This window comes from Lygodium microphyllum, chromosome 12, assembly GCF_053477565.2.
Source record: "Lygodium microphyllum isolate KBCC chromosome 12, Lygodium_microphyllum_v1.1.10, whole genome shotgun sequence".
Taxonomy (NCBI): domain Eukaryota; kingdom Viridiplantae; phylum Streptophyta; class Polypodiopsida; order Schizaeales; family Lygodiaceae; genus Lygodium; species Lygodium microphyllum.
The window spans coordinates 137,927,843-137,945,029 of NC_141146.1; the positions used below are offsets into that span (position 1 = coordinate 137,927,843).

At 45.5% G+C, this 17,187-nt stretch overlaps 1 protein-coding gene across 2 annotated transcripts in view; it reads right to left on the minus strand.

The window, feature by feature from the left end:
- RAP (RAP domain-containing protein) overlaps positions 1–15,070 on the minus strand; it is a 48,634-nt gene extending 33,564 nt beyond the window's left edge. For both annotated transcript variants that reach the window (XM_087690152.1, XM_087690151.1), the window contains exons 1-2: positions 13,065–15,070; positions 12,592–12,674 (exon numbers count right to left, since the gene is read on the minus strand). In XM_087690152.1, coding sequence (XP_087546278.1) covers positions 12,592–12,674; positions 13,065–15,009 — 2,028 coding nt within the window. In that variant the 5' untranslated portion in view covers positions 15,010–15,070. The remainder of the gene's footprint in view (positions 1–12,591; positions 12,675–13,064) is intronic.
- Between the last annotated feature and the right edge of the window lie 2,117 nt (positions 15,071–17,187).

The following is a 17,187-nucleotide window of genomic DNA, read 5'->3' on the forward strand; positions in this document are numbered from 1 at the left end:
TCCTACTTTAAGTAGAGATACCCAAGCCGAAGCAAATCCATGCCGCACTTGGTTCAAAGAGAATGGGAAACGAGCGGGATGGTTGCTCAATCTCTCTGCTCGTGGGGCATAGTTGTCAGAGTGCAGCGGTGCGGAAGCGTAGGACTGAGAGTGAGAGAACGCAGAGAGAGAAGGGAGAGAAAGAGACAGTGTACACTGAAGATCTGCTGTATAAAGAATGCTGAATACAAAGATATACACGGGCGCAGTGCGCTGGACTGCGTGTCTCCACCTCGACGATGCGACCTGCTGTCCACCTCGAAGTCTGCTGCAGTCTGCACTGTCTGCTGTCTGAAATCTGCGAACAGAGACAGAGATCTGCACGGCACCGGTATGTAATCTGCGACAGAGAATGAATGCCAGACTGCTGAAAACGTCAGCAATAAATAGGCGAAAATCTGCCTAGAATGGGGCGCCAAAATAGGGCGCAGCCTGATAAAAATCAGCTGCAGGCAGTCGGACTGCCACGTGGCAGTCCGACTGCACAGTCCGACTGTGCAGCTGGACTGTGCAGCTGCTGCCTGCCTGAAACCAGGCTATGATCTCTGACACCCCCTCTCAGAGCCTGGACAGGGCAGAAGCCTGAGGGATCTGGAATGTTGCCGAAGTAGAGCCTGAGGAAGCGCCTTCGTAAACAAATCCGCAAGATTATCCTCCGTCTTGCAATACTCCACAGTGATGGTCTCATCCAAAAGCTTTTCTCGGATGAAGTGGTACTGGATCTCAATGTGCTTCGTCCGGGCATGAAAAACAGGATTCCTCGCCAAGGCAATGCAACTCTCATTGTCACATCGCAGCAATGTAGGACGAGTCTGGGGGCACCCAAGCTCCTCCAACAGTCTCCGAAGCCACACAACCTCGCATGTGATGGAAGACGCGGCCCGATACTCCGCCTCAGTAGACGAAAGGGCTACCGTGGGCTGCTTCTTGCTACTCCAAGAAATAACACCTGCACCCAAAGTAAAGCAGTAACCTGTTGTAGACCGCCTGTGGTCCACGTCACCGGCCCAATCCGAGTCGCTCCAACCTGCAAGTACAAGATCTGACCCATCTGTCCCTGCGGGGTAATGAATCCCCAAATCAGACGTCCCCCTCAGATACCGAAGTATCCTCTGAGCAACCTGCCAATGCACCGTCTTAGGTTCACTCATGAACCCTGCCAAGAGCCCAACAGCAAAACATAGATCAACCCTGGTGTTGAGAAGCCAAATCAAAGACCCTATCAACTGTCGATAGCGGGAAGCATCCGCCAAAGGAGAAGCTGAGTGGGAAGTGGCCTTCCAGTTCAGATCCATAGGAGTAGAGAGGGCCCGACAATCTTCCATCTCAAAAGACACCAAGAGCTCCTGTACATATCTCTGTTGGGAGAGAAAGATCCCCCTCTGAGACTGAAAAATCTCATGTCCTAAAAAGAAATGGAGTAGCCCCAAATCCGTCATCTCGAACGTCCGATGTAAAGCTGACTTTGTCTCCTGGACCTGCTGTGCATCATCACCTGTGACAATCAAATCATCAACATATAATACAAACAGCACACAACCATCCTCGGAAGTGTGAACATACAGCTGCGGATCGGCCTTGGACCGCCGATATCCCAACTGAGTCTGGAGGAACGAATCAATCTTCTCGTTCCAAGCTCGCGGGGCCTGCTTGAGACCATACAGGGCCTTCTTCAACCTGTAGACTTTCCCATCTGAAGAACCAAAGCCAGGAGGCTGCTCAACGTAGATCTCCTCCTTCAAATCACCATTCAGGAAGGCCGACTTCACATCCAGCTGATAAACAGGCCATCTTCTATGGCCAGCCAAAGCAAGAACAGCTCTAATGGTTGCCATACGAGCTGTAGGGGCAAAGGTGTCATGACAGTCAATCCCTGGGCGCTGGGCAAAACCCTTAGCAACAAGGCGAGCCTTGTGCTTATCCAAAGTACCATCACTGAGATATTTGGTCTTGAAGACCCACTTGACTCCAATCACCTTCTTCTTCGGGGGACGTGGCACAAGTGACCAAGTGCCATTCCTCTCAATAGCCTCCAACTCAGCTTCCATAGCTTTCTTCCATGGGGCGGACTGTAAAGCCTCCTTTACGGAGGTGGGCTCTCGATCCTGCATAACTCGGGACATCAAACAATAATTGGAGCACACAAGCTCCGAAGAATGCGCCTGGTGCCTCTGTGACCGCCGCGGACCATCCTGCGGTCCCCACTCCTCAGGAACCCCCTCGATCCCTGAATCACGGAGTGTGTCACGGGCCCAGCGAGGAGGAGGCCGAACCTCCCCTCGTCGTTCTCCATCAGTAGAAGACTCTGGAATGTCCACCGGTGGTAACTCCTCAGAAGGATCCGGTGGGACAGTAGACTCTGTGTCAGAAACAGAATCATAATCAAACAGCACAGGCTCCAGTGGAACTGTAGAAGGAGCCAAACTCTCCCCTGGATCTCTAAGAACGGGATGCTCCTCACCCGTTGAAGAAGCCGGAACCTCCACAAACCGCACATCACGGCTAGTATATACATCCCGCTTGACGGGATCATAGAGTCGGTAGCCTTGGGACTGGGAGCTGTAGCCAACAAATACCTGTTTGCGGGAAGCCGCTTCGAATTTGTCACGGTGAGCTTTGGGGATGTGAACATAGGCATCACACCCAAAGACCCGAAAGTAAGAAACATTTGGCTTCGACCCAAAATACGCCTCAAATGGAGTCATCCCTTCCACGGCCGAAGTAGGAGATCGGTTAAGGATGTGGACTGCAGTAGCCACAGCCTCGGCCCACAGAACCTGGGGGGTCTGTCGGTGCTCCATCATGGTGCGCGCCATCTCGATCACACTACGGTTCTTCCGTTCGAGAATACCATTTTCTTGTGGAGTATTCGTATTGGCAAACTCCTGGTGAATTCCTCTATCTGCACAAAACCGAGCAAATTCATTAAAGACAAATTCACCTCCCTTGTCGGATCGCAAGGTCTTCAACTTCCGGCCTGATCGGTTCTCCTCAAAGAGAAGCCAATCCTTGAAGTGCGAGAAAGCTTCTGATTTTAGTGCCAAAAAGTAGGCCCACGTCATCCTACTATAGTCATCCACGATCAGCATGAAGTACGAGCTCCCACGCAGAGACTCATTCCTCATAGGGCCACATAGATCCGTAGATACTAACTCCATCGGTGAAGTAGACCGCCGCGAAGCGGTGTGGAGAATGCCATCCCTATGCTGCTTCCCCCTTATGCAGGAGACACATGGCTGCTGGCTCACCACTATATCCGGCAACCCTCGAACAAGCTGTCCCCGTGACGCCTTCCGAAGATAGTCATAGTTCAGGTGACCAAACCTAGCATGCCATAATTCAAACTGTGACTGTGAGGTAAGAAGAAGAGTAGAGAGGGCAGTGGAAGACTTCAGTTTGTAAATGCCGTTCTCCTCATATCCAGATGATAGAACCTTCCTCGATTCACGATCAAGGACTCGCACTGTAGAACTGTCAAACTCCACCAGAAGACCAAGGGAACAAATCTTATGGACTGAAAGGAGATGGTACCCCAAGCCTGGTACATGCAAAACCTCTGAAGTATGGGTGCCACCTCGTCCATCCGGAATAAGCTGCATCTTACCCCGACCTGCAATAGAAACTGAAGAGCTGTCTCCAATGAGAACCTGCCCACGCGAAGGTCGCAGCTGGGCAACACCATCTGATGAAGGAGTCATGTGCCGTGAGGCACCACTATCAATAATCCACTCTCGAGATTGGGAAGCCGCCATCGCAGCATCAGAAGCATTCGGTGAAGCGTCCTCAATGACAACTAAGTGTAGAAATGCAGCTGATGAGGGTGCAGCCACCGCTCCAGAATCCTTGGTTTCCTTCTTCTTGGTGTTCTTCGAGTCTTTGTCAGGGCAATCCTTCTTCCAATGGCCAGTCTTTCCACAAATATGGCATGTGGAGTCTTTGTCCTTGTCCTTTTCCTTGTCCTTCTTGGACTTGTTATCCCCCTTCTTCTTCTTTTGGTCCTTCCCCTCCTTCTGAGAGGCTTGACCTGTCAACGCCTCCGTCTTGGAAGCATTCTGTCCCTTTAACTGTTCCTCTTGGTCCAAGACCATAGGAACCAACTCCTCCCACCGAAGAGTAGACTCTCGCCCCGAAGCAATAAGGGCAGAGTAAAATGTACCGAATCGTGGCGGCAACTGGGACAATAGTGTGATCGCCATGTCTTCGGAGGAGATCGGCTTCCCCGCATTCTGAACCTGCATCTGTAGCTGCCTTAGCTTGTTAATGTGTTCCCTTAGCGAAGAAGAAGACTTATTGATGGACAAGGTCCGCATCTGTACCTCCAAAGAAACCCTCTTCATCAGGGTCATCCGATTGTACATTTGATCAAGCTCCAGCCATATCTCACGAGCCACCGTCAAGTGCTCGATGTGAGCGATCACGGCTGTAGTGCATGATAGAAAGAGAAAGGATCGAATCCTGGCATTCAATTTGTCCCAATGAGACTGGGCCCTGGCCAACTCCGCACGAGCATCGGAAGAGAGTTTGGACTCATCTCTTACCGAAGGCCGGTCAATATCTTCCTGTACCAACTCCGCCAAATCATAGGACTCCAGAATGGCCAACATCATAACGCGCCATATGCGGTAGTTGTCGCCGTCGAGCTTCTGATCTGTAGGAAGAGCCGGTAGGACAGGCACCTTCCGGTCCATAATCGCCTGGAACTCCAGGTCCATCTCTGTAGACATCTTCACCTGCAATGCCTTCTCAAACGCAAAAGCAGCCCCCTCTGACTGAGTAGACTCAGCCTGCTAAGGCTCTTCAGCGTCCCGAAGCTTCTTCACCCGCCGGAGGCGATGAAAAAGCAAAACCTGCACTTTTAGGTTGAAAACTCAAACTTTCTCCGCGTGAAACAGCAGTAAACAGCAGCAAATCCACCACCTGTACTCCTTTCCTGTGCGCCCACACTCGTTTCAGCCTTGTTCCAAGGCGCAGCCCTCCTGTCTGCCCTTAAACGCAAAAAACGCAAATTTGTGTCGCGATGGAAACTCCACTTCAGGTTAATTCTGCGCTCAGTCAGCCCTCAAACACTGCTCTGATACCATGTCAGAGTGCAGCGGTGCGGAAGCGTAGGACTGAGAGTGAGAGAACGCAGAGAGAGAAGGGAGAGAAAGAGACAGTGTACACTGAAGATCTGCTGTATAAAGAATGCTGAATACAAAGATATACACGGGCGCAGTGCGCTGGACTGCGTGTCTCCACCTCGACGATGCGACCTGCTGTCCACCTCGAAGTCTGCTGCAGTCTGCACTGTCTGCTGTCTGAAATCTGCGAACAGAGACAGAGATCTGCACGGCACCGGTCTGTAATCTGCGACAGAGAATGAATGCCAGACTGCTGAAAACGTCAGCAATAAATAGGCGAAAATCTGCCTAGAATGGGGCGCCAAAATAGGGCGCAGCCTGATAAAAATCAGCTGCAGGCAGTCGGACTGCCACGTGGCAGTCCGACTGTGCAGCTGGACTGTGCAGCTGCTGCCTGCCTGAAACCAGGCTATGATCTCTGACAATAGTCCCATTCCGGTCCCCTAAAACGTTATGAATCGAGTTCTAACCTAACACTACCTAAAGGTCGGTCATTGGTAAAACCATGTGAGAAGCCTCCCAGTTCTCTAGGACCACCCTTGCGTAGAACGGACCCATTGGGGGTTCCACCCACCCGCTTCCCTCAGTAGGTGTTGTTTAGTTATCTTATTAGGTCCTACCACATTTATGTGTGACATTTAAAATTAGCTTTTTTAATTAAGTCCTTTTAAGGAACAGGGTTCGTTCACGTAATCTTATGGCACTAACATGAAAACAATTCAGACAGGTTCCTTGGAAGTAAAATTAATATTAGCATTTTAATTAAGATACAAGTTATGTTCAAAAGGGACGATTTCCGCAATCTGTATGGATGCACCTTATTTCCTCCAAGATTCTGCCCTTGCACTAGTAACAGGGGCCTCCAGAATCTATCTTGAGTCACACAAATCGTTTGAGTAGGACCCGGAGACAGAGAATTTACAGCCAGAGCCCCCCCTGGCATCCAAGAATCCTCCTACATTAAAACTATCCCACGGAGAGACCTCTCATGGCGGGTTCGATCCACGTTCCCGTAACGGTTATTTAAAACCCCCTTGGTTAGGGTTAGCGGCCAGCTGGGGGTGGCTTGGTACACCCTCCATGAATTCAACATGATTCATTATTTCAATTTCTTGTGACTTTGGGATCATACAATCCTTTCACAGACAGTGTTCCTAAATTTACAAGCACAAACAATAGTAAAGGCGAGTGCTCGAGACATCTACTACGGTGGAGTCCCTGTCTTTGACGCTTAGCATTTGCCCTTCCTGGGTCTTTCTTGCCTTGGCGTCAATTTCCATTATCCTCTGAGGGATAGAGAATAACCCATTTCCTACCCCACTCCTATGTGATAAAAGCGAGCAATTATGCAATTGGATCTATATCCGATAGTTCTCGGATGGTAGCTACCCTAGCTTGCTAGCCTTTAGTCCAAGGTTCTTGTCTTGGGAATACGACACTCAAGTTTTCTTGTATTGACATCTAGTTGTATCATGGTTAAAGGCGATATCTCCAAGGGTATTTTGGATTTATTGCGGCCAGTTGCAGAATAGAAACCAATGAGTGGTTTACTTGTCTCTAGGTCAACCTATGTTTGTAACAATAGCTTGGCTTGTTTACAATTAAGCCCTAATTAGGTCAAATTAAACCCTACCCATATGTAACAGGGTTTCATTTATCAATTTGCCTCAAACAATTAAGTTTAGCAATTCATATGCACATCTTATATCTATCTTTAAGATGAATCCCTAGCATGTAGTGTAACTAAAATTCTCCACGATGCCACGCAAAACGAGATGCAAGTCCTTCCTAAGTCGATGCTGCAATGCGGCTCTTCTATTCTTGGGAATTCATTTCAATGCGCTTGTGCAAATCATAAATAGTGATTTGTATTTTTTCTTTGTGCAAGAAACATGAAAACATCATGCCTAATGCAAATACGAGTGGCTTCTCTTTAAAGGTTTATAGGATGCCATCGTCTTGCACGGTCTTGCATATTTTGTAAATTAGTAACCTACGATGCACTTGCAGAAAAAACGAGACTAATACGCGGCTTAGTATTGCAACAACCCACAGATACTTAACCGATTCGTGGCAACTCATGATCATCATGGACTTGATTCAAGCATTTACACCTACCTTACTAATTATGCAAATTTCGCGATGAAAAAGTATGATTTCTTTCTAATGATGACTATGCTTTATCGTCCCGATAACCCATTTTTCAATTTCCTTTACCTCTCAAGCATGCCAATGCTAGTGCATAAATCTAATGCTCTACAAACACAATCAATAAAGTCCTTGATTTCAATGCGTACCAATGTGTAATCTTTTGTGCAAATTGTTTGTTCTATAACATGCTAGAGTGCAATAAAACACGATACCGAACATAATTTATGATACAACCTAGTTGGTGGTTAGCTATCGTAGATTTTTGCATGGATACTCCTCCCTACCTAATGTAGTTGATCTACGTTTTTTAAAGATTCCTACCAGAGTAACATTTGTGAAATGCACTTTACTTGGTTACCAAGTGTCGCGGTTCCTTGACCCGCAGCCCCATCGGTTGATGCGGGATTCACGCTCGATTGGACCTTACTTCGCTTGGGAGGCATCGTATAGTTCAGCCTTTTCTTCACGGATACACACACGGGCTACAAGGGAGTTGACTCCTCGTGGGGGAAAACTACTGTGAGAACCCTCTCAAAGAAGAAGGAGGGGGGAAGGAGGAAGCTTCCAAGGAGATTCCCCCTTTCTCCCTCCCTCCCTCCCTCCCTCCCTCCCTCTCTCTCTCTCTCTCTCTCTCTCTCTCTCTCTCTCTCACTCTCAGTCCGTCAATAGGGGAGAGTAATGATAATTTTAAAAAAATGCACTTCTTCTCTCGCCTAAGGGGGGGGATTTTACAGTGGTATTTGGGGGGTGGGTGGGAGGGGACATGGTGTGGCATGGACCCCCCCCCCCCTTATCCCCATCAAGGTGACCAATTGGACGGCCGTCATACAGAGTATGGTGGAGGGGGAGAGAAGGGATAATCGTTGTAGCTCCACTATCACCCATCGTCTCGTCCCCACTTGGAGTTGTCGGCCATCGCACCTCCCTTTCTCTCCGCCATTTCGTGTCATTATCCCACAGCAGTCTCCCCCTCCGTCCGCCACCTCACGGCATGAAAAAGGGGGGGGGGGAAGGCGTTTTTTTATTTTTTTTTAATTTCATTAAACTAAAGGGGGAGGGTCTTACGGTTACGGGCGAGGGAAAATATTACACGTGTGTATCTGACATGCTAGGAGCACTAAATGCATTAGGAAACATTCTTGTTTGCATAGTTTCAACCATTGCAATGTGACTGTGCATGGAAACTTGCATACTACCAGCCATACCGAAAAACATTTTCCCATACATTGTCTGCATTACTTACAAAATTTTTCCTCATGACCAACACTATATGTAGCATTTGCATGACCAACATTAATACCATGAGTCCCAAACACAATGGATTGCATATATGTATTGCCAAACTTGCCACTTTGTGCCCCAGCATCATACCAACATTGTTATACATGGGATTATGCACATTACCAACCATACTTAGATACATTGGGCCTTGCACATCACACATTGGTTGTTGCATATAATAAGGAGTTGTGTCATGCATCCCTATATGCGGTTCCTAACCCACCATATCATGGAAACTAGTGCCACCACCAAAGTAACCTGGCTGCCCCATAATTGCATGCATGCCCTGCTGTCCAAAAAGCATTGGATTGGCACTTCCAAGTTGGCCTTGCGTATACACCAATTGCCCCACTAGCATCATTTGCTAATGCTCACTACCCACATTTAGAACATCATGTTGTTGTATTGGCTCTTCCTTCAATACATCTTGCTATCTCGAAGCTCTCGAAGACGATTTGCTCTTCTTGCGTTTGTTGCCCTCCTCTAAGGGGTTCAAAAAGCATATGAACTAAGGATCGTTTGCCAATTGCATTAACATTTCAACTTTTGTCCTCGCTTATCTTTACATTGGTCATCAAATTCCACTTTCTCTTGTTGGTCATCAACTTCAAGAGACCTAGAAGGACCCACCTCTTTCCCAATTCCCTCATTCTCAGCTTACTGCCCATGCTTCATGCCTTGTCCAAGATCAAGCATTGCATTTTCCCCGACACTTTGTGAATTTTCAGATTGAGAGACATCATCCTTGCTTGATCCCATCTCACTATTTGAAGACATTCTTACTATAATGCTCAGTTGAATACAATTTCAGCACTAGAGCAAACCTTCTAACCTTCAATCAAGTACCTCATACCCACCAATTTGAGGGAATCGCTAGTATCCCAGCGATGTAACCATGAAACCAGCCTTCCTTCTCAGATAGGGTGGTAAATAACTTGATTTAACACTAATTGCTGCAAACATAAAATTCACATAAACTGAAAATGCAAATATTACCACTTAAATCTTGGACATTGGCCACTGCGTTAGCCCCAAAATTGGTGCCCCTCTCCCTATTTCCTTACCTTATATTACAAACGGATGGAGTACAACTAAGATCCTCTCACCTCCTCCGCTAATCCAAGTGTCTCTTGCTGTCAAAACTGACCAACAAGCCTCCAAACCAATTTGGCCCTTGGTTTGCTTGGGGATTAGCCTTCACCCTGCTCCTTGAAAAACAAATTCAGCCCCAAATCTGATATTGGCTAGCTAGCCTCTTAAATCTCCCTGAAATTCCTCAATTTCACCTGCTAGAATTCAAGTCCTAGGCCCTTAATTCTGAGCACCCATCCCAAGGCAGCTGTCAAAACCCTAATTTATGCTATAAAATAGGGCTTGCAACAGAGATTGACTAAAATTTCTTTCTTTGATGCACACAGCTAGAAAATGCTAAGATAACTTGAGAAATTGTTGGGGGATGAGAGAAAATGCTGTAGAGAGAAATTTCAAAGTTTCATCACAAGAAACACTGAAAAACTACTGTTACCCTACTCAAACAGCCATGGAAGTTATCACATATAGCTTAGGATCACTAGAAAGACTGTTGCCCCATCCTATATACTATCATCTGTACCAGAAGGACCTTGGGCTGCTGTCACCTGCTCCTAGATTATTGTCACATACTGTAGGACTCATCCCTCGTGGCTGTAAATCACACTGCATCCTTAGGGTCCTTGGCCTATTACCATGAAATAACTACCATATACATCACATGTGCTAAACAACCTTGCACATTTGATTAATACATTAATTAAATGTTATCAACAAGATTAGAGCATCTCAAAATTTCACATTCCCATAAAAGGGCATTAGCAAGATTGTCAGCTCATGTGTGAGTTTGTGCATGTCTGTCAAGGCTAGGCACATCATCATTAGTTTAGACATTATTATGGTAATTTATTTGCAGAACTCAGAGATGTACCCACGCAACCAATGGCTCACTGTTGTACACAAATGTCTCATGTTTGGTATATGGATTCTATTTCCCAAGCACATCTATGAGTTCTCTTCTTTTGCAGTGTTCTTTTATTGTCTTTCTCTTCTGCCTTGTGTTCAGCAATTTATTTCAGCATTTGTTTATGCTTCCATTGTTGCATTCACTTCCAACACAATGGGCACCATGCTCTATGGAGTGTGGGTTCCTAGTTTGTTGTAATTTCTCTGACTCCTATGTAGTGTGGTGGCGTTGTTGCAGTGGTAGCATAACTAGCCCCAAAAAAAATTGTAAGAACTCACTAGCTCACTAGCTCTACCTCTATCTTTGTCTTGCTCCTCAAAACTCTCTATATGCGCAAAGCTCCAATAAGAACAGTCCTAGGTATCTCTGGTCCTCGTACTTCATCACCTTATAGAGAGACCCAAACCCCTCTCAGAAAAGGCAAGGAAATCTCCCTCGGATCCCATAAATTTTAGTACATTTGCAAGTAGCATACTCCTCAAACTCAAGCTCCTAGTGGCATAACTAGCAAATGTGTGTATCCTCACATGTATATATACAATCTGTCTTGATCCTAAGGTAGTGTAATGATGTCCACATCTATCAATAGCACTACACATCCCATGGGAGAGATGGGTGTCCATGTATGCTGGCCTATCAATGAATCCCACCAACACATGTAAAAAGGTACTAATACTGTGAAATCTTCATACCAAGAAGCTCTAGGGGGTGCACCCATCTACGATTTGTATCAATCTTCACAATATCTAATGTAATAATTCAATTCTGGTCTGTATGAGTGAGATCTAAGTATGGATAATCCAAACTATATCGTGCTAGTGTGAGTGCATCCATCTCTAATCCATGTGTCCTAAACCGTGACTTTCTCTGCGTACCAACAATGTGTATCCCCTCTCTCTACTAACTATCTAGAGGAAGTCAATGCCAATGGCAAATTATCTATATCTAGGAAGCTCCCACATTCTCTATAGGCAAGTTACTGATTGAAATAATGCCTCCATGACCACAGGCACTGCTCCAATCTCTATTCTAATAATCTCATGGGGCACCAATGGTTTGGTCCATATCATGCTACCAATAACCATCACTAGTGGCCTCTCAATACTCTTCCAAGTCTTTTTGCGAAGACCTCGCCCCCAAATTGGAAATCCCTATAGCAAGACTACAGTAACCAATGCATCAAATAGCCACAATTTAGTTTGGGGTTCCTTGAATTGAGCATATGCACATTTTCTCTCAAATGCCCTAAGTGTCACAACTTCTATCCAACCTAGCCACTACCACATCTCACGATGAGAATGCAGGCCCTATAAGTGTGACCCCCAAATACAAATAAGATCTAGTGTAAACCACATCTCCTCCAAGAGTAAACTAATGTTCCGCTTGGGTCACCCAAGCTTGTGTGGTATTAAACACCATCACCTCGGTTTTCCAAAGGTTCACTATCAATCCCCTATCCATGCAAAATGCTCGCAATGCATCCATGTCTCTCTCCAAACCCTTGGGAGAGTCCACAATCAATGTCATCCGTTACAATAAGATAGGTATCAATATGCCAACTAAGCTCACACCTAGTCAACTTAATCTATCCACATAATCTGAAAGCTCATCAACATAGACACCAAAGAGAGTACCAATTCATGAGCAGCAGTCTTCTTTCTCAAATGTATCCCTCACAGTTTTGTCACAACAAACTCACTATTTGTGAGAGGAACAGTGGAAGCATACATAGGAACTGTGCTATACTGGGATCCATCACATATAGGCAACCTGAAGCAGATTTTTCGATCGGACAAATTTTGAAACAAACTTCTGTGAGGCAAGTTCTCATGAATACATCAAATACCAGGATAATAACAGCATCCAGAAAGCCTTAAAAATAGGGGTCCGTGTTGTGCTTCAAATAAAACAAATAAAATGTAAGCTCTTCTAATTGACCACCCATAACATCAAGAATAACTACCTGAACAATAAATGTGCATTTTTTTATATATGTTTGCATACCTCAGTGTAAGGAACAGAGAGAACAGTCCAGCCAGCATCTGCCAGGAGCCGCCTTTTTAAGACAGTATGACCAAGTGGTGAAGCTGCGTTTGACAGTACCAATAACTCAGGTCATAAATCGGAAGCATGGAATAATGTGCAGGCATCCTTTTGTCAAATATATTTCCATCACTCTTAGAAAAGCAATGTTCACAAAATACCAAGGTTTAATGTAAAATGAATTGCAAAATTTTTGAAAACCCCTTCAAAATTTAAGAAAGAAGGTTTAAAACCTTAAAAGTTCCCAAAATTTTTAGTTATAAAAATAACAAACATGTGTAATTTGATTCAAAAATCCCTCCAGAATTTTAAGTTAATGGTTTTTGTATCTGCTGCCGAAAATGTTTTTCATGAACACTACATAAGAGTGACATCTACCAAAAATATACATAGCAGCTGTTAGATTCTGATGCAAGAGTGAAAACTTCATTTACCTGTGTTTCTAGTAAAATGTGTGGGCCCATCAAACTCAAGTGCCATCTTTTCCTCCACAAGGGCCAAGTCCAGGGAATAATCAGCTGAAGTGTACTCTGCCACCCAATTCTTTCCTGTGCTCACAAGAAGCCACTTCAAATCTTTTTGATAGGCAGAGGTAGACACCACACTGTGCTTATGCTTCTCCCATGCATCTGCTGCATAATCCTTAAGTGAGGTCTTAAGAACCAACCCTAAATGAGGATATTCGTATTTTAGGCAAAGGTTCACCTGATGGACTTGAGACAGGTGCCACACACTGTCTAATCCAGTAGTTTTGGATGCTGAACATTCTAACATCTGCCAAAGGTATCTAAATGCCGGCCGCGAGAGTTGATTGAGCACAGCATATGACCACGATATGTTTGCCAAGTGGTCTAGTTGAGCATCATGTAATATAGTTGCAGGAATGTCTCTCCCCACAATCAATAAGCCTTCAACTGCTGTATGCATTGACCCTTGGTCATGCATTTCTTCACTAATAGCAGAACTCAAGGAAGAACAAAGGTCGTCGAGTGCATCAAACACTGGATCTGCTGGCTGCATTAGCTCTGCAAATGCCCACAAAACTTGAGCCAGCTCCTGTGGCTTGAAGCTTCCAACAGTTTTGGATGCATGGCTGGCCAAGGTTGCAAATAGAGAAGGAACTGAGTGTTGCATGGAGGCATATGCGCCAGTCACATTTGCAACATTCTGGGGGTTAAATTCAGAGACTTTTGCCAACACAAACTCTGCAAGCCGATCCATCTCTGTGAAATACAATGAGCTCCCACCAACCTTGGAAAGGGCCCAAGCGATGTTGGACAGCCCCTGGGCTGAGCAGCCTGGAAGAACCTCCATAACCGTACTGACAAGCTCAGCCATGTACCTCTTCCTTGCAAAGGCAAGACGATCGCTTTTGGGCATCATTTGGATTTCCATGTGCTTTGCGATTCTGTGAAGAGCAGTGGCTGAATTTAAAGGGCTAAGAACGGATGGAATCCCTAGCATACGGCTTTGCTCTTGTGCATGGCCCACTAGTTCAAGAACATCGAGTGCACTATTGCCTCCGACTAGCCTCCTATTGAAAGCTCTCTCCCTTTCACTGCCCTGATCAGTGTCCCTGCCCAATTGGGGTGTGAGCTTCAACCTGTCAATCTCTTGTTGATAGGGTGTGAGCTTCGACCTATCCATCTCTTGTTGATATAACCAACCTCCCCAGTTCGTCCTGCTTTGCCCTTCCATGATGATGTCCAGATCATCATTGGATTCCTTCAGTAAACTTTCAATTCGGCTTTTGGGCACACGAATGCGGTCTAGGTTTTCATTCTCTTTCTTCTTCTTCTTTTTCTTCTTCTTCTTCTTGGTCTTGGCATTGGCCTCTGGCTCCAATTTCTTCTTCAGGATTCCTGCAACACTGGGATTTCTGGCTTGGAGGCGAAGGAGGGCTTGCTGTCGTGCCTGTTGCACCCAGTCGCTCAGCCCATCGTCGGAGGACAGCACCGTAGTATTGCTCCTCCGGCTGCTTCTTTTCTTGCGTGACTTGTCGGGGCTAACATACAGAGACGGATCAAAACTGCTCAGAAGCTCAGATTCCCACTCCTCTCTCCCTTCTTCTTCTTCTTCTCCTCCCTCTTCTTCTTCTTCTTCTTCTTCTTCTTCTTCTTCTTCTTCTCGGAGCTGACCTCGACTGAAAATGCTGGTCAAGCAAATGACGGCAGCGCCGGTGTGCGACGACCTATCGTGTCCGTCCTTAACACGGACGCGCGGGAGAGGCTTGATGCCATGGAAGTGAATCAATGGAAGCCGACTGGTTGTGCTGGTGGGGATGATGGCATGCGAGAGAGCATGTTGGCACTGCAATAGTAAGGAATGCCGCAATACTGCCATTGGCATCCTACCGCAACACTCGTCCAATCTCATCATCCATCGCCTCTACACGATGTTGATACTCCTCATCTCACCTCTATAGGATTAAGCGGATCCCCATTAGACCAGCCCCACGCACATCACTTGCGTGAGTATACATCAAATAATAATAATAAACTTTAAATGTACAGGAAATTACATACATTCCATAGAGAAAAGAAGTTGTAATCTAGTTGTGGGATAAGGTGCGAGACCAAACCTAGAATGGTGTGGTTCAAAAAAAGTCAAGGCCACACGAAGGCCGCTAACTCCAGGTCAAACAAAAGGGTCACCGGCGCTTATCTAGGCATAGCCTCGCACTAAATCACAATATATCTTGCCAAATTTGCTAACAACCAACCCATAATGAGTGTTGCAACAAGTCGATCAATTTGCGATTTCGCTAATTTCTTTGCCTCTCACTTTCTCCCCTCACGCTACCTTTGCAATGTCATGCATGTCTAACTTCTCTATGAATCCTCTACATGTCAACAAACGCTCTCTCTCTCTCTCTCATTAAGCTCCCTTGCAATGTGTTTACATTGGCTATACAGACCTCCCCTCCAGTCTCTAATTGTCTCTCTATTGCTCTCCCTTGCACAAAGAAATTCCATCCGTGTGAACTATCTACCATAGATAAAATTTGCTACCCCACCATTCCATCCACAACACAAAACCTACCTTCCTTTCATTCAAGTTGAATATGGTCTCAACTCTATCTACAAACTCCAACAACAATTCCAACAACACAACCATGCCATCTATCGATGTGGATTTGCAACTTTTGGCCAGGGCAAGAACAACAAGCTTCACACTATTGACACTGCTACAAACATCTCTTACATTGCTAATTGTGCTCACGCAAGCTCTTGCATGTCTCATTTAAAAAGGAAGAAAGTGAAAATGACAATCCTTTATTTTGCAGCAACTCCCCTCTTTATGGTCCGCAGCTACAGTTGCCAAGCATTGTCGCTTCCAACAACCATTGGTGTCCTACTATGTGAAACCAAGATCTTTAATTATTTGATGGAACTATTATGTCTCCTTTGCACATATTGATGATGCCACATTCAAAGAGGTTTTTCGTCTTCTTGTGGAATTGTTTGATCTAATCTGGTCTCTTGTTCGCGCAATGACTTGCGCCAAGGAAGGATTCCACTGTATCTTCAAAATGAGCCTAGGAGAATGTTCTCTATGGAGAGAAAAGTGGCCATCGTTATACTAAGGCTATCATCTGGCATGCACTACATCGATGTCTCTAAATATTTTGAGTGCACATGATCTATTGTTTTAAAGAGTGTTAGTAACTTTGCTTCTTATAAGGCATCTGCTACTATAGCGACCTCAAATGAATTCCAAGCTCACTAAGGTGAAGGAAGGGTTTCAAGCTTTGCATTCATTCCCCAACTATTGCGGGGCGATTGATGCAATTAACTTGAAGTTGGACTTGCCTCCCCTTGAAAATGGAGCTAATTGGTTCAATTGCTAAGGGTATTATAACATGATTATCCAAGGATTTGTGGATGCATGTGTGCATTTTTTGAATGTCAACATTGGTTGGCCAGGCTCTACACATGACACAAGTGTTGAGAAACTCCACTTTCTTCAAGCTCTGCCATGGCTAAAGAAGATTAATTGGGGCTCCCTTTAAATTTAGAGATCTGAGAATTAGGGAGTACATTGTTAGCAATGGTGGGTGTTCTCTTCTCCCATGGTTAATAACACCTTTTCAGCTAGATGAGATCATAGATGATTTCAAGTGAAACTATAACTACATGCAATCCTCCACAATGATGGTGGTGAAAGGGAGCCAACACTCACAATGTGTGACCAGGCCTTCCTTTATTCAAACTGTCACTAAAAGAATAAAGAATAAAGTAACGGTGACGGGCGCCCGCCACCTGCAGTGTGCAGTGGCGGTGACTATCAGTATAGTAATACACGAGCGGCTAGGCAGAGGCGCCTTTACCCCCAACAACCTCCCACTTAAAGGCGAATCTGCCCCAGTGAGGAGTGAAAAGAAAAAGAAAAAAGACAATACAACATGTACACATGTACAACAGGATGAGGAAAGATGCCATCTCATCCCACATCCATCAACCTCCTGAGGAAGGCAAAGTGCTCTGTAGAGAGGCTTTTCGTGAGTAGATCTGCAAGATTCTGGTCAGTCGAGATCTTGACAAGATCAACAAACTT